At 45.1% G+C, this 17,460-nt stretch overlaps 1 protein-coding gene across 2 annotated transcripts in view; it reads left to right on the forward strand.

Annotated features, from left to right (window-relative positions):
- Positions 1 to 17,460, forward strand: part of STAB1 (stabilin 1) — a 64,576-nt gene that overhangs the window by 7,215 nt on the left and 39,901 nt on the right. For both annotated transcript variants that reach the window (XM_074198148.1, XM_074198149.1), the window contains 15 exons: positions 701 to 796; positions 1,107 to 1,220; positions 1,878 to 2,074; positions 2,298 to 2,437; positions 5,596 to 5,723; positions 5,971 to 6,053; positions 6,862 to 7,002; positions 7,807 to 7,956; positions 9,589 to 9,651; positions 11,574 to 11,687; positions 12,122 to 12,175; positions 12,618 to 12,698; positions 13,144 to 13,302; positions 13,439 to 13,501; positions 15,366 to 15,461. In XM_074198148.1, the coding sequence (XP_074054249.1) occupies positions 701 to 796; positions 1,107 to 1,220; positions 1,878 to 2,074; positions 2,298 to 2,437; positions 5,596 to 5,723; positions 5,971 to 6,053; positions 6,862 to 7,002; positions 7,807 to 7,956; positions 9,589 to 9,651; positions 11,574 to 11,687; positions 12,122 to 12,175; positions 12,618 to 12,698; positions 13,144 to 13,302; positions 13,439 to 13,501; positions 15,366 to 15,461 (1,679 nt within the window). The remainder of the gene's footprint in view (positions 1 to 700; positions 797 to 1,106; positions 1,221 to 1,877; positions 2,075 to 2,297; positions 2,438 to 5,595; positions 5,724 to 5,970; positions 6,054 to 6,861; positions 7,003 to 7,806; positions 7,957 to 9,588; positions 9,652 to 11,573; positions 11,688 to 12,121; positions 12,176 to 12,617; positions 12,699 to 13,143; positions 13,303 to 13,438; positions 13,502 to 15,365; positions 15,462 to 17,460) is intronic.

The following is a 17,460-nucleotide window of genomic DNA, read 5'->3' on the forward strand; positions in this document are numbered from 1 at the left end:
GGACAGAGATTGAGACAGGGAGGTGCAGAGAGAAAGACAGGGAGACAGAGAGATACAGAGAGTGACAGAAAGGCAGAGAGATGAGACAGATAGCCACAGAGACAAAGTTAGATAAACAGACCCACAGAGAAGCAGAGGCACAGAGACAGAGACAAAGAGATACAGACTCTGAGAAACAGAGATCATGAAGAGTGACCAAGAGGCTGAGAGAAAGGGACAGATAGAGAGCAGCAGAGACAGAGTTAGACAGATTAACAGAGACCTCACAGAGAGTGACAGAGACAAAGAGACGGAGAGATACAAATAGATATAGAGATCAAAAAAAAAAAAAAAAAGACACAGAGATCCATATAAAAAAGACAGAAGGAATGGGTCCAAAAGTTAAAAAATAGGAAGAGAAACAATAATGAGACTTCTTCTCCAGCCAAGCATTATTCAGTCTTTACCCATTGAACACCCTTCCATCGTGCTCATGGCTCCTTGGGAGATGGTCTCTGTTTCCCCACCAGGCCCTAATGGGTTTTGGAGATGGAATGGGAATGGATTTCTGTTTTTGTTTTTCCAGAGTGAAGAGCTCCCAGGTGTCCCTGGGCAGGTGTGGAGGGTGGGGGGTGTGAAGTGACCAGGTCTCATTGCAGGCTTGATACTCAGTCCAAGTGCTAGGTATACCCTAGAGATGGCATTCTTTTCTTCCTTCCAGTGTGTGCCTGTGTCCATGGGGTGTGCAAGAGTGGGCCCCAAGGTGATGGGAGCTGTCTCTGCTTTGCTGGTTACACTGGCCCCCAGTGTGACCAGGGTGAGTGGCCTGGGCTGGCAGGGTCTCAGGAGGCATTTCCAGGGTAGAGGGTGGCCACAGACTTGGAGAAGGACAGGATACCAGGTGGGCACTGTGGGTCAGTTCTCAATTCTTTCCTGCCTAATAGAACCTTAGGGCTAGGAGGGAATTTAGAGATCACAGACTCTAACCTTCCCCTCCCCCTACACATACCCCCTATTTACAAAGGGGGAAATTGAGGTTCAGAGGAAGGCGAAGTTCTGTCCAAGTTGACCAGTAAATCAAGGCTCCTGACCCTGTCCTTCTGCTACTCTTTCTGTTCTGCTTCTAGAAGTGTCTGCCTGCAAGACCTGTCCAAAGAACTCACAGTGTGTGAGTTCAGACACTGGGGTATTCAGCTGCAAGTGCCTTCCAGGCTACCTGCTCCAGGGCAGCAAATGCCAAGGTAAACCCCTAAAACCATCTAGTCCTAGGCCCCTCAAGGCTGCTCAAAAAAGGAGTAACCCCACAATTCTCTGCATCCCAGTGGGGGCCTGACTGTCACTTATGTAGGTATGCTTGTACAAATACACACACACACACACACACACACACACACACACATTTAGATGCAAATTGTAAAAATGGGGAAATCGATGCCCTCAGCCTCTTCAATCTCCCTTCAGAAATCTCCCTTCCCTTTCTCATACTCCTGTTCTTATCCTGTTCTCTTCTCATTTTTCTCGTCAACTAAAAAAGGATCCAACTCAGTCATTTACACTTTAGTATGAATTCATCTCCAATAAGGTTGTTCTGATTTCCTCATGGGAATTAAAGACACCATCTTCATTAGGGGGGTTCATGGGTCCCCCAACTGGTCGGGAAAAGGAAGGGTCCTGAAATCATATCCCTGCAACATATCCTGTCTTGTAGGGACAAACCAAGGGTTCCACACAGTCAAAGAGATGACCAAGATTTCATTCATTGATCCCATGCCTGCATGTATCCCTCCAATGTATCTTAAGCGCCTGCAAACCTGTAGCTAATACCACCTTCACTGCATATAGAACAGGCTAACTCTGACTCCCCCTCCTGATATTCTCTTTTTCCTTAAAATTTTCAGCCCAAGCTTCCTGTTCTTCCCTTTCCTGCTCTCCTTTTGCTACATGCTCAGCCTTGGAGGATGGAGACATTGAATGCCGGTGCAAGGCTGGTTATCATGGTGATGGGAAGTACTGCCATCCTCTGGACCTCTGCACTTTGAATTATAATGGGTGCCCCAGGGACACCACCCTATGCCTATACCGAGGGCCAGGCAAGGTGACTGGGGGCTCCCAGCCTGGGTGCTGGATGAGGGCAAGGTTGGGAGGGAGGGGCTCTTCCTTCCTCTCCCTGCTGGGATGATGTAGGATGCTAGACTGGCCTACAGTCCTGTCTGAGGCTCAAATTCTAGAGCTTTATGGGAGCCAGTGGAAAGGGGTTAACTGAAGATGGGGCTGGGGGAGCCTCCACGAAGGGTTTCTGTTCCTCCCTTGCTCTCTAGTCCACGTGCACCTGTAAGCCAGGCTTACTCAGTATTAGCAGCAATATCTCAGAAGGTTGCAGACCTCCCACCTCCTCCTGCCGACATTTCTTCTGCGACAGTTCAGCTACTTGCCAGGTCGATGAGCAAGGGAAGCCCAGGTGAGTAGATGACTGTATGAGTGTGGGAACATTTTGGGGGGGTGGTAAGGTCTTAACATTTACAGTGGTGTGATTCTAAAGGCTGAAGAGAGGATGGGAAAATGGGACTGATTGTCCTCATGAGTATTAATGAGAGGCAGCCTGGTCTAGGGGAAGGAGCACCAATCAGAAGTCAGAACTTTGGTTCAAATCCCAGTTCTCTCCTTGTGGTCCCAGTGACCTTGTGGAAGTCATTTAACTCCTGTGAGTCTCACTTTATTTATTTGCCAAGTAATGCAGCAGAAGGGAAATATACAATCTCAGGTCTTCCAGCTCTAAGGCCTAGGACCGCGAGGAGAGTAGGTACTTGCAAGGGTCCGTACTAAGATACCTAGAGATACAAAAAAATAATAATAATAATAATAATAAGATTACAGGTGAATGGGAAGAAAGCAGAGAGGAATGAACTCAATCTTACCTTATAAGTAAGTATACAAGCCAACTAGGGGCCGCTATGGCTAGAGTATTGATCCTAGAGTGAAAGAATTTGTATTTTAGAATAGGCAGCATGGTGTGGTAGACAGAGAGCCAGGCTTGAAGACAGGAGAATGTGGGTTTGAATCCTACCTTATCTACTAACTAGTTGTGGAAACCTGGGGAGATCACTTAAGCTCTCACAATCTCAATATTCTCCTCTGTAAAATGGAGATAGTAATATCACCTCCCCCCACTGGTTATTGCTAGGAGCAGGTGAAATAGTGAATGAGTCAAGAGTTATAATTTTCATATTGATTAATATGATATGTATAATGAATTTAATAAAAAATAATTTAGTTTCTAGGGATCCTCTTTTATAGGCAGGCTCTGGATCTGGAAAACCAATGAAAATAAAACAGCAGTCAATCATGACAGATACTGTGTTTTCATTCAGTAACTAAGTAAAAGATAGATTGGAGATGAGAGAGATCGAAGTTAAGGAGAAGAGATAGAAGTTTGCAGCAGTGGTCCAGAGAAGAGGTGATGATGGTCTGAGCTAGGGTCAGTGAATAGGGGGTCATAGATGTGAGAGGAATTGCAGAGTTGCAAGATTTCCCAATTGATTAGACAGTGGGAGAAAGGGGAAAGAAAAGAGTCAAAGATGGCCTTGAAACTTTGAAGAGGATGATCTCAACAGAATAAGGAACTGGCAGATTAAGGGGAGAGGTCAATGAGTTATGCTTTGGACATGTTGTGTTTGAGATTTAGGTGAGACAATTATATGGGTCATAAGATCTAAGGGGAGATTGGATAGATTTGGGAGCCATGGACTTAAGGTGGTAATGTAAACCAATAGAGAATATCAATAGGTAGCTTCTCTTTCTAAGAGAGGAGGTAGAAGAGTAGGCCCTTCCCTTCTGCTGCATTAATTTGCAAATAAATAGTCTCACAGGAGTTAAATGACTTCACAAGGTCACTGGGACCACAAGGAGAGAACTGGGATTTGAACCAAAGTTCTGACTTCCAACTGATGTTCCTTCTCCTAGACCAGGCTGTCTCCCCATGCAACGTAGGGGACAAAAGTAGAATAAACTGGAAAATGAAATTGAGAAGGATCAATCTGATAGAAGGAGAACCAGTAATGCCCACCATCTTGGCAGTCTAAAGGGAAGAGAAAATATCCAGAAGAAGGGGGTAGTCAAAAGTAGTAAATGCTGCAGAAAAGGCAAGGAAATTTAGGACCAGAAGAGCCTAGACAAGCTGGAAATGAAGGCTTAACTGGTGACCTTTGAGAGACCAGTGTCAGCAAAATGTCCACAATGAAAAATTATTTGGAAGGAGCCAAGAGCTCATGAGGAAACAAGGGCATCAAGTATAGACTACTCTTCCTGGAAATGTGACCTTCCCTAGAAGAGGAAGAGAGAAAGACGATGAAATGTGAGTGGGGTGGGTGACGGGGTCAAGAGGAAGTTTTTTAGATTGAGAAAGATCAGAGCATGTTTGTGGTTTGAGAAGAAAGAGATGCATGAGAAAAGGGGATTGATAGGCTCTTGGAGGGAGTAAGGAAAGAAGAAAGAAGAGAAAAGGTCTCCCTCATCCTCTGAGAGAAACTCTTATGTTTTAGCCAAATATTAAGCACCAAATGAGCAGTACTGGTGTAGACTTTGTTAGATATTTTGTCGGAGCAAGTCCATGAAATGGAGATTCAGAGTTTCACAGGGATATCCTCTTTTTTGTATTCTCCTGTGCTCTTTTGGGGTGTTTAAGTTTGGAATAAAAAACTTTTAAATCCCATGGAATAAATACAAAGTAGTGTTGGAGGAAGCAGCTGAGATGGGTCTGGGGAGGAGGGGAAGAGGGGATAGGGAGCAGATCGGAAAAGGCTTCATGTAGATTAGGAGCTAGTGCTTAGATTGAACCTTGAAGAAAACAAGGGATTCCAAGAAGTGGAGGATAGGAGAGAGAGAGAGAGGATTCCAGCCAGGTTCAAAGGAGATGGGGTATTAGTTATAAAGAACAGCTTAAAAGTTAATTTGTTTGAATTGTGGAATATGAGAAGATGTGTGATATATAAATAAAGCTGAAATGGGAGATTGGGGCCAGGTTCTGAGGGGTTTTAAATTTTATACTTGATTCAATATGCATTAGTCACTGAGAGATTTTTTGAGTACAGGGAGTGACAAGGTCAGACCTGAACTTAAAAGGAACTAATTTGACATCTCTGTGGAAGATGGTGTTGCAGAAGGGAAAGATGAGGCAGGATGACCAATTCAGAAGCTATTGCAACAGTCCTGAAGACTAGAAGTACTTAACTCTTCTGGGTCTTCTCTTCTTCATTTTGGCTTAGCACAGTGTTCTTTACAGAGGAACCCTCAACTAAGGTCTCTTGACCTGAATCTAACCAGGGAGACAAAGCCTGAATACTAGACAATAAGAAAAGTCAAAAGGGATGCTAGGGGCTCAGACAAGGGAGGCTCCATCTGGCCTAGGCTGGGGAAAGTGTACTGGAAGAGGAAAGCCTTGATCTGGGTCTTGGAAGCTGGGAGCAGGAATTTGAATAGGTAGAAGATGTGAAGAAAGGAAGGCAGAGAAAAGCGTGAGAACTAAGAACCAAAGGGATCAGAGGATGAAGATGAGACTGATCCAATGGGCATGGAAGTTCCTCTTGGAGAGCTGATCTCGCATCCCCCCCACCCCACCAGGTGTGTCTGCAAAGAAGGGGAGATTGGAGATGGACGCTCCTGTTATGGACACTTTATCAGGGAGCTGGAGAGAATGAATAGCCAGCGTCGGAACTTGAAGAAGTTAACTACTGCCCTCAACATGCTTGGTAATGCCCCTCTTAAGCTGATCTGGGGACCCTCACACCCTGGTGAGGGAAGGGCCTGAACCCAGCACTCTTGACTTCATTAGATTGGAAAGCAGATTCAGGTATAGGGAGAGGAGTATGAGAAATGAAAGCAGAACTGAGTTGCTGAAAGCCTATTTACAGGCAGAGAACAGGTAGCAAGGCAGAGGAGGGGGAAGAAGATTGCCCACCCAGGCTGGGGGAGCCACTGATGTCCTCCCTTTGGCAGATCAAGGCTGTGGGGAGATTCTGTCCAAGTCTGGGCCATTCACGGTTCTGGTCCCATCCTTGTACACGTCTTGGAGTTTGAATGTGAGTGCTCCCAGCCCCCGGACCCCAGGTCCAAGAGCATTGGAGTCCTTCTGTTCCCTCCTTCCTTTACCTCACAGAGGAGGCTAGAGTATCCCTATACCCCTCATCCCAGGGACCTGACCAAGGCTTCCTATGCCTGTTATATATCATGGAGCCAAGAATTCCTCCCCAGAATTGTGTGATCTTGGTTGCTCAATAGCCCTTTCCCTTCCTTCTTGATCAATAGACTTTCTGGAAACATGCAGGGGTGGGTAGGGCTGCTATTCTGCCCCCTCCCATCTCTCAACCCTAATTTTTAATTCCCTCCTGAATAGCTAAATTCCCCCCAGAAATTTCCTTCCCCTCAAAGTTTTTCTGTACCTTCAGATAAAATCTTTTCCCTTTTCCGGGGTGGTCTTTGAGGGCTGAGCCAGGCAGAAGTGCCGCAGGGTCTTCCCACAAAAGCCTACATTTGGATCAGGAACCAAGTTTCTTTCTTTCCTTGTTCTGCTTGGGTTCTGGTCCCCAATCTTTTCATAGAATAATCAAGCTAGAGCCAGAAAAGACTTTGAAACCACCCAGTCCAGCCGCCTCGATTTATAGATGAGAAAACTGATATCCAGAGAGTTTAAGACTTGTCGAAGGTCACAAGTGTCAGAGATGATCTTTCAAGCCAGGTCTACCAACCCCAGAGCCAGTATTTTTCCCACAGTACCATGCTGACCCCTGATCTTCCCATGGAATCTCAAGTGCAACCCTATCTCATTGTGGTCAACAAGTCCTCTTTCCCTGGAGCTCCCCTAAAATCCTCCTTTTGCCTTCCATGAAGGAATCATTAGCAAGATCGATATGCAAATTACACATCATTCCGGGACTGCACCTGATAGAAGAGCGCTTGACATCTACCCCATCCTCCCAGACGTGGTGGACACTAGCTGGAGAGTCACTGACCTTTCCTAACAAATTTCCAGTAAGGAGATCTTGGAGGACCAAGAAGTCTCACCATTTTCTCTGGGTCCCATTGTATACTCAGTCCTTTACTTATTGTCACTGGAGATAGAGAAGGTGGGACAGATAAAGAGCATGAATAGCCTTGAGATCTTGGGAAACCTTGGGAAACTAGCAATCTGACAGAGACACAGGAGAAGCAAACCCAAGCCTTCCCTTCAGGAAGGTCTATAGCTGGAGGGGGCCAAAGCTAAGGATTCAATTTGGAGATTTTGATCATAGGCTGTTCTGAAGATGTTTAGAGGAGGGACAGATCCCTGTGAAGGCTTTGGGAGATGGTAGGACTTGGGGGCATCCTTTAGGGATTGCATAGAGTCATAGAGAGCTATTGTGGGTTCCAGTTGGCACCAGCAGAGTGGCAGAAGTGGTAATAAGCCCAACGTATTGGCAGAGGGAGGTGGAGATGAGACGGACAAATTGCAGTGGAGAAGACCTAATGGAGAGCAGAGGGAATGGATGTCAGGACCAATGGTGGAAGATTTAAAGGAATGTAGGCTTAAATACTTTGGAGACAAGACTTGGGAATGAATTTCCCTTGTGGTGTCTTTGTTAGGTTCTTGATTCAATAGGTTAGGAGATCTAGTCTAGGGACTAGATATTGTGGGTAAGTTATGTCTCTTACTTTGGCCACTAAAGATATCCAGGGATCTGGGAGCTTCTAGAAGGTAGACTGGTGGCTAGCTCTCTTATGGGGGGGGGGGGAAGCCCAGGAGTCACCAGGTAGGGGGCTCTGGCTAGAGACACGAGGGATTTAATGCTTTTGCAGAGCTCTGGGAAAACATACAAGTATAAAGACCAACCGGGTTCCACATACAGCGTCATTCAGGCCAACTTGCCTGCATCCAATGGCATCTTCCATCTTGTCAACAGCATTCGCAAAAAACCATCTTCAGACTTCATCCAAGGAGACCCAGAGGTGAGTCAAGCTTGCCCTCTTCTCAAAGTAATCTCGTTTGGGGAGGGGGATGGAGAATAGAGCATTCTATCCCTTGCACAGGATCATCCCTGTGCTGATGGCAGCTCCCACCAAAGAGAGAGTCTCTGGCCTTGTGGGATTACTTGTAAAAGAACCTTGAATTCCAGGCAGAGGCCACTGAGAGAATCTAGGCAGGGGAAGAAGCAGCTAGTCATAGAAGTACGCCTTTTTTATGATGATTTGTGATGGTGGGTTCCTGACATGCCCTCTCTGGTCCAGGTCTCAGTTGAGGTTGGCTGAGACTGAATGGAATGGGTTCTTAGTGGAGGAAGCCTTCCTAAGGGACCCAAGCCTGACTTCCTAGGGATGAGGGTGAAGATGTACCACCCTCACCAAACCCTAGGGGACAGAGATCCCTCCTCTCTAAGCAATTATGAAAGGTCATTTGTGTGATCACCCACCTCTCCTTATGCTTGGGCACATACCCAGTGCCCTCAAGTGAGTGCATGTCTCCAAAGAAGTATATCTGGAACCCCAGGGAAGGGAGAAGGAGAAAGCTTCATCCAGAGCCAGTTATATATATCCCTCATATCTTAGGATCTCCATGAAGCCCGTTGTCCATCTGGACTCCTGGGGAGGGAGCAACCCTCACTAAACACTCCAACCCTTTTGTTAGGCAGTTTCTGCTTTTGCTGAAGAACCAGGTCCCTTAGGGACCTCTGTGACCCCACAAGGGGAAGATTTCTAGACTCATAGGGAAGATAGGTAAGAGAGAGAGGATGTAAAACCTAAGAAAGGCAAGCATTATCCCCCCTTTTTTGAGTTTTGTTTTGTTTTTTTTGCAAGGCAGTGGCATTAACTGGCTTGCCCAAGGCCACACAGCTAGGTAATTATTAAGTGTCTGAGGCCAGATTTGAACTCAGGTCCTCCTGACTCCAGGGCCAGTGCTCTATCCACTGTACAACCTAGCTGCCCCCAAGCATTATCCCCTTTAATAGATTTGTAGATTTTTTTTTCCACTCGACCCTCCAAAGGGGTTACTGCATTCACTAGATCCTTTGATGCCCTCACAATGATTTAGGCCTTGGAAGGAACCATAACTGATCCCAGAAGGCCAAAGAACGAGACCTTTCAAGTCCTAAATGCCTACCCTTCAGGTCTGAGGTAACCCTCCCTGGGATGGTGCAACCTGAGTCCCAAAGGTCTGGGAGGCAAAGATTTTAGCCCCATCATTAACCACCATCAAGTTTAAATTCATTGGATTGATGATGCCTCTCTCTATCTTGGGGCCAAGGAGAGATTAGCTATAGCTATGAGGAATTAGAGAAGAAATAATGAATGTCATATCTAAGGTTGATTGGTCTGTGAGGAAGGATTGAAAGGCCTTCCTCATCTGCCTCAACCTGCCTGGCACCAGGCAAGTAGAAATGGGATTGAGCAGCCCTTTCCAAAGCTGACCAGACCTTCTGATCAGGAGCCCTCGGGTCTCAAATGACCCAGGGCCTGATCCAGGCCCTCAGGGAAGAGGGTTCTCTCTGTGAGTGTCCAAGTACAGGAATAGGAGAGGTATTCTCTCTTCAGACTACTCCAAAGTCCATCCAACTCAAGTATCCGTTCAATGTGCCCCTACAGAAATCCATTGGGAAGATCCTGGCTTCCATGGATATCTTCAGCCGATTTGAAACCATCCTGGAGGTGAGCAGATGATAGAGAGTCTCAGAAGAGACACTTGTTTCTGATTTGGCACCCTAGATGGTCCCCTTCTGCCATGCTCCCCCAGATGGCTTTGGGGCAGGTTCCTTGGTCTCAGACACTGCCTCCTTCCCTTTTAATAAGCTCCTATTAATCAGAACTCTTTCCGTCCATTATTACTTTTAGCTCTTGAAATAGCCCCAGGAGGGAGGCAAGGCAAGGATTCTTATGCCCTTTATACAGAGAAAGAAACTGAGGCCCACAAAATGGAAGCAATTTGTCCAGGGTCACAGCAAGAGGCAATGAATGAGTTGTGATTTAAACTCAGGTGTAACTGATTGTAAGGTGTTTGAGACTTCCATAGATAACTTTTTTATATTATTATCAATGAAAAGGCCCTCAGAGACTATTTCATCTCTCACCTTTGTTTTGCAGACAGGGATATCTGTGACCCAGAGAGGAGAAGGAATGAACTAAAGTGACTGAGCAAAACTGAGTCTATGACTCAGGTCTGGCTTCAAGCCTTAAGCTAGCAATTTAAAATATCTATCTCTCTATCTCTTTTGTTTTTATATCACCTTTTTTTCAAAATATCTCACTTCCTCCTACACAATTTGCCATCCTTTGTAGGAAGGAAGGGAAAAAAAGAAAGTTTAGAAAAAGCAACTGAACAGTTAGCCCATATCAGTATCTGTGGTCCAAAAAGGGGAAGGAATTAACTAAAAGCGATAGAGCAAAAGCAAGGGTAGGACCAGTTATGACTTCAATGCCCAAGCTAATTCTAATATATCTATATCTATAACTATATCTATAGCAGTGTATATATAACAATATCCATATCCATATCTATATCTATCTCTCTTGGTTTTATATCACCTTTTCAGAATATATCACTCCTTCTTCCTACAGTTTGCCATCCCTTGTAACAGGGGGAAACATAGAATGTATAAAAAAAAGTAACCCACTAAAGTTAATTCATATCAATTGAGTGTATCATTTTATGTGCTTAGCCCCCTATCTCAGCAATGAAGGGAGAGAGGGCTCATTTTTCCATCCTTGAGCTCAATCTCTCTGTCTCTGTTTCTCTGTGTCTCTGTCTGTCTGTCTCTGTCTCTCTCTCTCTCTGTCTTTTTCTCACTTTCTCTGTCTCTCTTTTTTTTAGATTTTTTTTTTTTTTGCAAGGCAAACGGGGTTAAGTGGCTTGCCCAAGGCCACACAGCTATTAAGTGTCTGAGACTGGATTTGAACCCAGGTACTCCTGATTCTAGGGCTGGTGCTTTATCTACTGCACCACCTAGCTGCCCCCACAGTCTTGTTTCTAATGAAATATAAAGATGTTGGAGTCTCCCCTTTCTCTCTTGATAATGGCAAGCTATCAACCTATAACCTTCTTTACCTGTCAAGGTTCTGTTTTTATTATATATTTATAGTGAAGTCCTAATACAGTGCTAATAATGTAGGGACTTAAAAATGTTTGTTCCTTTGTTCATGGGACCTGGAATTTTATTAATATAGGAAACTTCTAAGGAGAAACTTATGGAAAGAGAAAACTGGGATGGTGGAGTCAGAAAGAATTGAGCTGAAATTTCTGGTACTAGTCAAGTAACCCTAGCAAATTCTCTGAGCCTCTGTAAAAAAAAGGATTAAATTCCATAGCTTCTAAGATTCCTTCCAGCTTTATATCTTTGACCTTGCTATCTTTCAATACTGAAATAGATCAGGAAACTGGGGTCCAGGACTGGACTCAATCATGTTCAAGTAAGTGGCACAGGCTGGATTTGAACCCAGGATGTTCCTTAGGTCATCAAGAATGTAAACTGCATGTGGGCAGGGATTGTGCCTTATTCCACTTTAGTGTCACTAGCTTGGAGCCCAGGACTTAAGCATACAAGGCAGAAACTTGATAACTGACTTGTAAATTCCAGAACTGCGGCCTCCCTTCCATCCTTGATGGACCAGGTCCCTTCACGGTGTTTGCCCCCAGCAACTCTGCGGTGGACAGCTTGAGAGATGGGAGGCTCATTTACCTATTCACTGAGGTGAGTGGGTAAGACCTGAGAAAGGGGGTGTCTTTGGGTGGAAGGAGTCACTGGAATGCCTCCCAATGCTGCCTGGTCCAAGCCCCCTTCAGGGCCACACTCCTCCTTCCTCCCAGCCTGACCCTGGCTCAATCCATCTTTTAGTTTCCTCCAATCCAACTCACCCAAATGATAGTTTAAATTAGTTTTATGGGAGAAATTCTAAATTTATTCCAAAAGCATTTCTTTCCATCAACATAGTTTCTGACCCTCCCACCCCATCCTAGTTCACTCCCCAAATCCTGTTTCTCTAGTCTCTCCCCTCAGTTTCCTGCCCTCCCCCTAAGATCAGCAGCCCCAGAGGTCAGTGACAGGTCTTAACCCTTCAGACCGGTGTCCTTTCTTGGTTGCATTAAACCAACCCCAAGGGCTGACTTCTTCCTTTTATTTTCTAGGGCATCTCTAAGCTTCAGGAATTGGTGAAGTATCATATTTACAGCAGTGCTGGGGTAAGAGATTTGTCTCCAACTTCCCCCCATCCCCCAACTTTTCAAACACAATTTCTTCCAGAGGTTTCTTTGGCCCCAAATCTTTTTCAGTATCTAGCTCCTCCAGGAAGTTTTCCCAATTAGTTGCTTTTTTACTGTCTCTTCAGCTAACCTCTACTTAATTTTTGCTATGTTCATCTATGCCTTTTTTTGTCTGTATAAATAAATGTCTTTACGTAGTCTCGAGCTGTCTTCAGGTGCATGTCCTCTCTCCCACCACCTCAGATAGGGGGATCCCTGTTGGGAGATTGTGGGAGAACTGGGCCTATGTCTTCCCTTTAGGGTCTAGCCCAGTCCAGATTTGGGGGGATTCCCTGTTCACAGGAGGATGGGTCAGCTCTCAGAGGGACCCCTGCTGTGGTCCATGTGGTCCAGCTGCCAATCCTACCCTCTCATTCCTCAGCTGACTGTGGGCAAGTTGATCTCCTTGAGGCAAATTCAGACTATGGCCAACCAGGCTTTGTTTCCGAACGTCACAGAGGAGGTGAGTGTCAGGCCACCTCTCCTGCTTGCAGACTTAAACCTACTAAAGTCATTGTCCATAGACCCCTCAATTCTCTGTCAGAGATGAGAGCATAAAGCAACCATTGATGAGGAATTTCTGTTAGTTTTTTGAAGGATTGGGGTAGTTCCCCCCTTTTTATTTGCTCTGCCTCTATGCTTTTTATTATCTTATATATCTACAATTCAATAACAGCCAACAGAATATAGAGGAAGGGAGATCTAGGCACCATCTAATCCAAGCCTTCATTTGATATATATTGGTGAAACTGAGGCATAGAGAGGGACTTGACCAGGATTATCCAGGGAGGCAATGACAGGGAGTGGAAATGGGGTTCAAGTGAACAGGTAAGTCTTATAGTACCACTTTTCCCAGAGACAGTATATGGAAAATGGTGAATGAAAGGCACAGGGGATTTCTTTCACAGGGGCGTATCCTCCTGGGGCCTTCTGGTATCCCCCTGAAGAACATGGATATTGTGGCATCCAATGGAATCATCCACCTTCTGGATGGCATTTTGTTACCGCCCTCCATCCTGCCCATCCTGCCCCATCGATGCAATGAGAGCCAGTACAAGATTGTGATGGTGAGCATTTCCCAAAGGGGACTGCTAGCTAGCAGCCATCCCCTAGAAAGTGGCTCAGGGAGGAGGAAGACCATTGCTAAGTAATACCAGGTCTTGGCTGCTGCAGAACCATATTGATTCACTCTTCTCTTGCCAGGGCACCTGTGGAGATTGCCAGGCCCCAAACACCAGCGTATGTCCCCCCAATAGTCAAGAGCTGGTGAGTGTTGTGCTGTGGGGTTCAAGACTCTCGATTGCTTCTAGGCAGGTATAAGGGAGGAAAGAACCAAAAGAAAGATTTATACCATTGTATTGGGAATGGGGGTAGAGGTGGAGTGGGGTGGGGTGGGGGGAATGATAGAAAATAGATGTTTAGTAATTGAAAAAATTAATATTAACTTTTTTTAAAAGTCTGGAACAAAACCTGGGCCAAGTTTCTATGATCAGTAAAATTCATCCTCTGCTTATGAAAGACCCAGCCTGGGCCTGAGGCCTCACTGAACTGTGGACATCTTCCAGGGGTCCCAGCTCCTTTCTTTTCAGTGAACCAGCAAGGCTTGAGGCCTCCATTTGTATTGGCCATACATTAGCTATGGTAGAAGAAAGGTAGGGATCATTGAGGGTCTGGGGAGAGAGAGCTCAAGGCCCAGGGAGACAATCAGGCACAAGTGTTAGGGAAGTCCAAGGTTCTTGGTTTTTATCCTTCAAAGCTCCTGTTCTAGGCTCTCTTCTGTTCTCCCTCTGAACTATTTTTCTTGATAATCTCATCGGCTCCCATGGGTTCAATGACGATTTCTGTGCAGAAGACGCCCAGATATATATCTACCCTGATCCCTGAACCCCACCTCAAGGCCCCAAGATCCCCTCTGTCCTTCTCTGTCTCCAAGCCCTCTGATAAAACCAGGGCATTTGAAGGACTTAAAATAATCCACAAATTCAGAAATAGCCCACCAGGGAAGTGACTTGCCCCATCCCAGTATGAGTGACTTCTGAGCTGTGGGAGAGAGGTCTAGGTAGGACACACTCCTCTTTTGTTGCCTTGTGCTCCCCAAACAAGAATGGAATTCTTTACCTCAGAATCTCTCCCCAAACCAGAAAATAATAATAATAAGAGAAAGAGGAATAATGAGGGTTGGTAGGCAACCACACTGCCCAATTGCTACAGAATTGTGACCAGAGAATGAAAATTTAAGGCAGCAGCAGCTGTCTCTGACCACATGTCTTGATTGATAGCGAGCCAGCCTCCAAACCAAAAGGACCTGGATTTGAGTCCTACCTTTGACACCTCCTGACTGTGTGATCCTAATCACTAAGGCACTCTGTACTTAAGTCAAAGGGGTGAAAGACAAGACTTGTGGACCACAGCATTTCCAATGGTAGCAGAACCAGTTTCAAATGTACTTGGGGAATATTTAACAAAGTGAATGAAAATGCACTAAAACAGAGATAATGGTAATATGTGGTTTTCTAAGTTGATATGCACCTACGGGGGTCTTTGTCTATTTTCTATTTGAGTTTGATGCCTCTGATCTTGAGCTCTGACAATCTAAGAGACTTCCCCTGGATCATACAACCAGCATATATGTCAAAGATGGGATCTGAACCCAATTCTTCTGGCTCCAAAGCCAGTTTTCTATTCAATGTGCCACGATACCTCTCAATAAAAGGAATAATAATAGTCATGATACTTGTAACTGCAGACTCAAAGAGCATTGGTCTGGGACTCTCTCTTGATTGGTGCATGCTTGCATGAGAATCAGGGGCAGAGTTGACTAGAACTTAAGAGCTCCCCTCTTCTTTCTCTCCCACGCTCACCAATTACATACCCATCAGGACAGGGTCCCATACCAATGGACTTTGGGTTTAGGTTATAGAATATTAATAATAATAGGGAATATTTACACAGTACTTCATAGTTTACAAAGTATGAGTTTGCAAGTCCAGAAAGGTCAAGCTACTTGTCCCAGGTCACACAGCAAGTGAGTAAGGGAAGAAAAGATCAGGATGGAGAAGTCTGATTCCAGAGTGATTTATAACTATTCCTCCTATCCCTTTGGCTTCTTCTTAATTCCTCCTTCTCCTAGAACATTTTCCCCAAGGAGTGTGTTTACATCCATGACCCAGATGGCCTGAATGTGATGAAGAAGGGCTGCGCTCGATTCTGTAACCAGACTGTATTGGTGAGTGAATCTCAAGATATTTGGTCTGGAGGGGGTGGCTAGGTGGTGCAGTGGATAAAGCACCGGCCCTGGAGTCAGGAGTACCTGGGTTCAAATCTGGCCTCAGACACTTAATAATGACCTAGCTGTGTGGCCTTGGGCAAGCCACTTAACCCCATTTGCCTTGCAAAAACCTAAAAAAAAAAGTATTTGGTCTGGGAGGGATCTGGAATTGAGAATTGGGATTGGGTGTGTGGAGTAGCAGATGAAATCTGAGATCCTGTTTTGGGTGGGGTGCCCCCTACAAGTCTAAGGGAACCGAGGGGTGGCTTGCCTGAATGAGTGGATCAGGAGCAAGGTTTCCACTCTCCTGATGAGAGAGAGAAGAGGACAGAGAGTGGGGTCTAACTACGACTGGACTCTTGGTTTGAGGTGAAATTTCAAATGAGGGAAGAAGGAGCAGAGGAGGAGTGGAAGTACTAAATAGAGAGGACCAGACGAGATGAATAAAGGGAATAATATAGAAAGGGGGAAAGGAGCAGAGTAGAGGGATGAGTGGAAGATGGAGAAGAGAAGACAGAGGCAAGGGAGCAGAAATGAGAGGGGGATGGAGCCAGAATAGGACTGAAAGGTTGGACTGGAAGACATAGCAAATCTCTTCGATTGTCAGTGCTCAATAATACTAGTGAAATTATTAACAATTTTAGATGGTCCAGAAGCCAAAGTTCCAGAGACCTTCCAGTCTCTGCAGCTATGCAGATGGTCTACTGGTCAATATTTCCCAGTCCAGGCTGATAGTGTGTGGGTGGTTACAAGGAACTAAATATTCCGCAGCCCACCACTCTCTATTTCTTCTGGGCCTTTCCCCCTGATTCTGATGTTTGATTGTGCCTGACTCTTCATGATCCCATTAAGGATTTTCTTTCATTTTAATAGCAATTTATTATTTCCAATTATGTGTAAAGGCAATTATTTACAAAATTTAGAATTCCAATTTCCCCCCTCCCCCTCCTTATTAAAACTGCATTAAACAATCTGATGTTATATATGTGCAATCATGTGAAACATGATTTCATAGTCATGCTATGAAAGAAATAATAGGCCAAAAGGGAAAAAGGTAGGTTTTTCCTGGTAAAGATATTGAAGTGGTTTGCCATTTCCTTCTTCAGCTTATTTTACAGTTGAGGAACTTAGGCAAACAGGGTTAAGCAACTTTCCCAGGATTACACAGTAAGTGTCGTGAGAATGGATTGGCACTCATGAAGAGAAGTCTTAGCCATTGTTCCAACAGCTGCCCAATAACCCTTTAGGGAAGTTCTTGGCTTGGGTGTTAAAGATTAGCAGACAGTGGCAATAGCTATGATGAAACAGAATCATTTATTCCCCCTTTGAGGAACCCAGAGTCATAGAATTGCAGTTTAAAAAGTCTCCCCACCCCTTGGGGTGGCTAGGTGGTGCAGTGGATAGAGCACCAGCCCTGGAGTCAGAAGTACCTGGGTTCAAAAGTACCTGGGTTTAAATCTGGTCTCAGACACTTAATAATTACCTAGCTGTGTGGCCTTGGGCAAGCCACTTAACCCCATTGCCTTGCAAAAAACTAAAAAAAAAAAGTCTCCCCCCATCCTCTCAGTTGAGGACTTAGTCTCATACCTTGTGGCAAAAATAAAGGCTATTCTCCCAGTGCCCTTTCTTTTCCCCTTTTCCTCATCTCATGTCTCTCAGTTGTCTTCCCCCTACCACCTCCTCCTTAGTTCCTATCTCACACAAAGAGGTCCTCCTCCTAACCAACAAAAGTCCTTCTCTAGGTTTTCAGGACACACTCTCCTGGTTCTCTTCCTACCTGATAACTCCTTCTCAGTCTCCCTTGCTGAACTGTCATCCCACACCTTGCACACTAACTGTAGGTTTCCTTCAAAGTTCCTATTCTAGGCTCTCTTTTGTTCTTCCTCTAAACTATCTTTCTTGATAATCTCATCAGCTCTCATGGGTTCAATGATGATTTCTTTGCAGAAGATGCCCA

Source organism: Macrotis lagotis, chromosome 8 (genome assembly GCF_037893015.1).
Source record: "Macrotis lagotis isolate mMagLag1 chromosome 8, bilby.v1.9.chrom.fasta, whole genome shotgun sequence".
In the NCBI taxonomy this organism is placed as follows: Eukaryota; Metazoa; Chordata; class Mammalia; order Peramelemorphia; family Peramelidae; genus Macrotis; species Macrotis lagotis.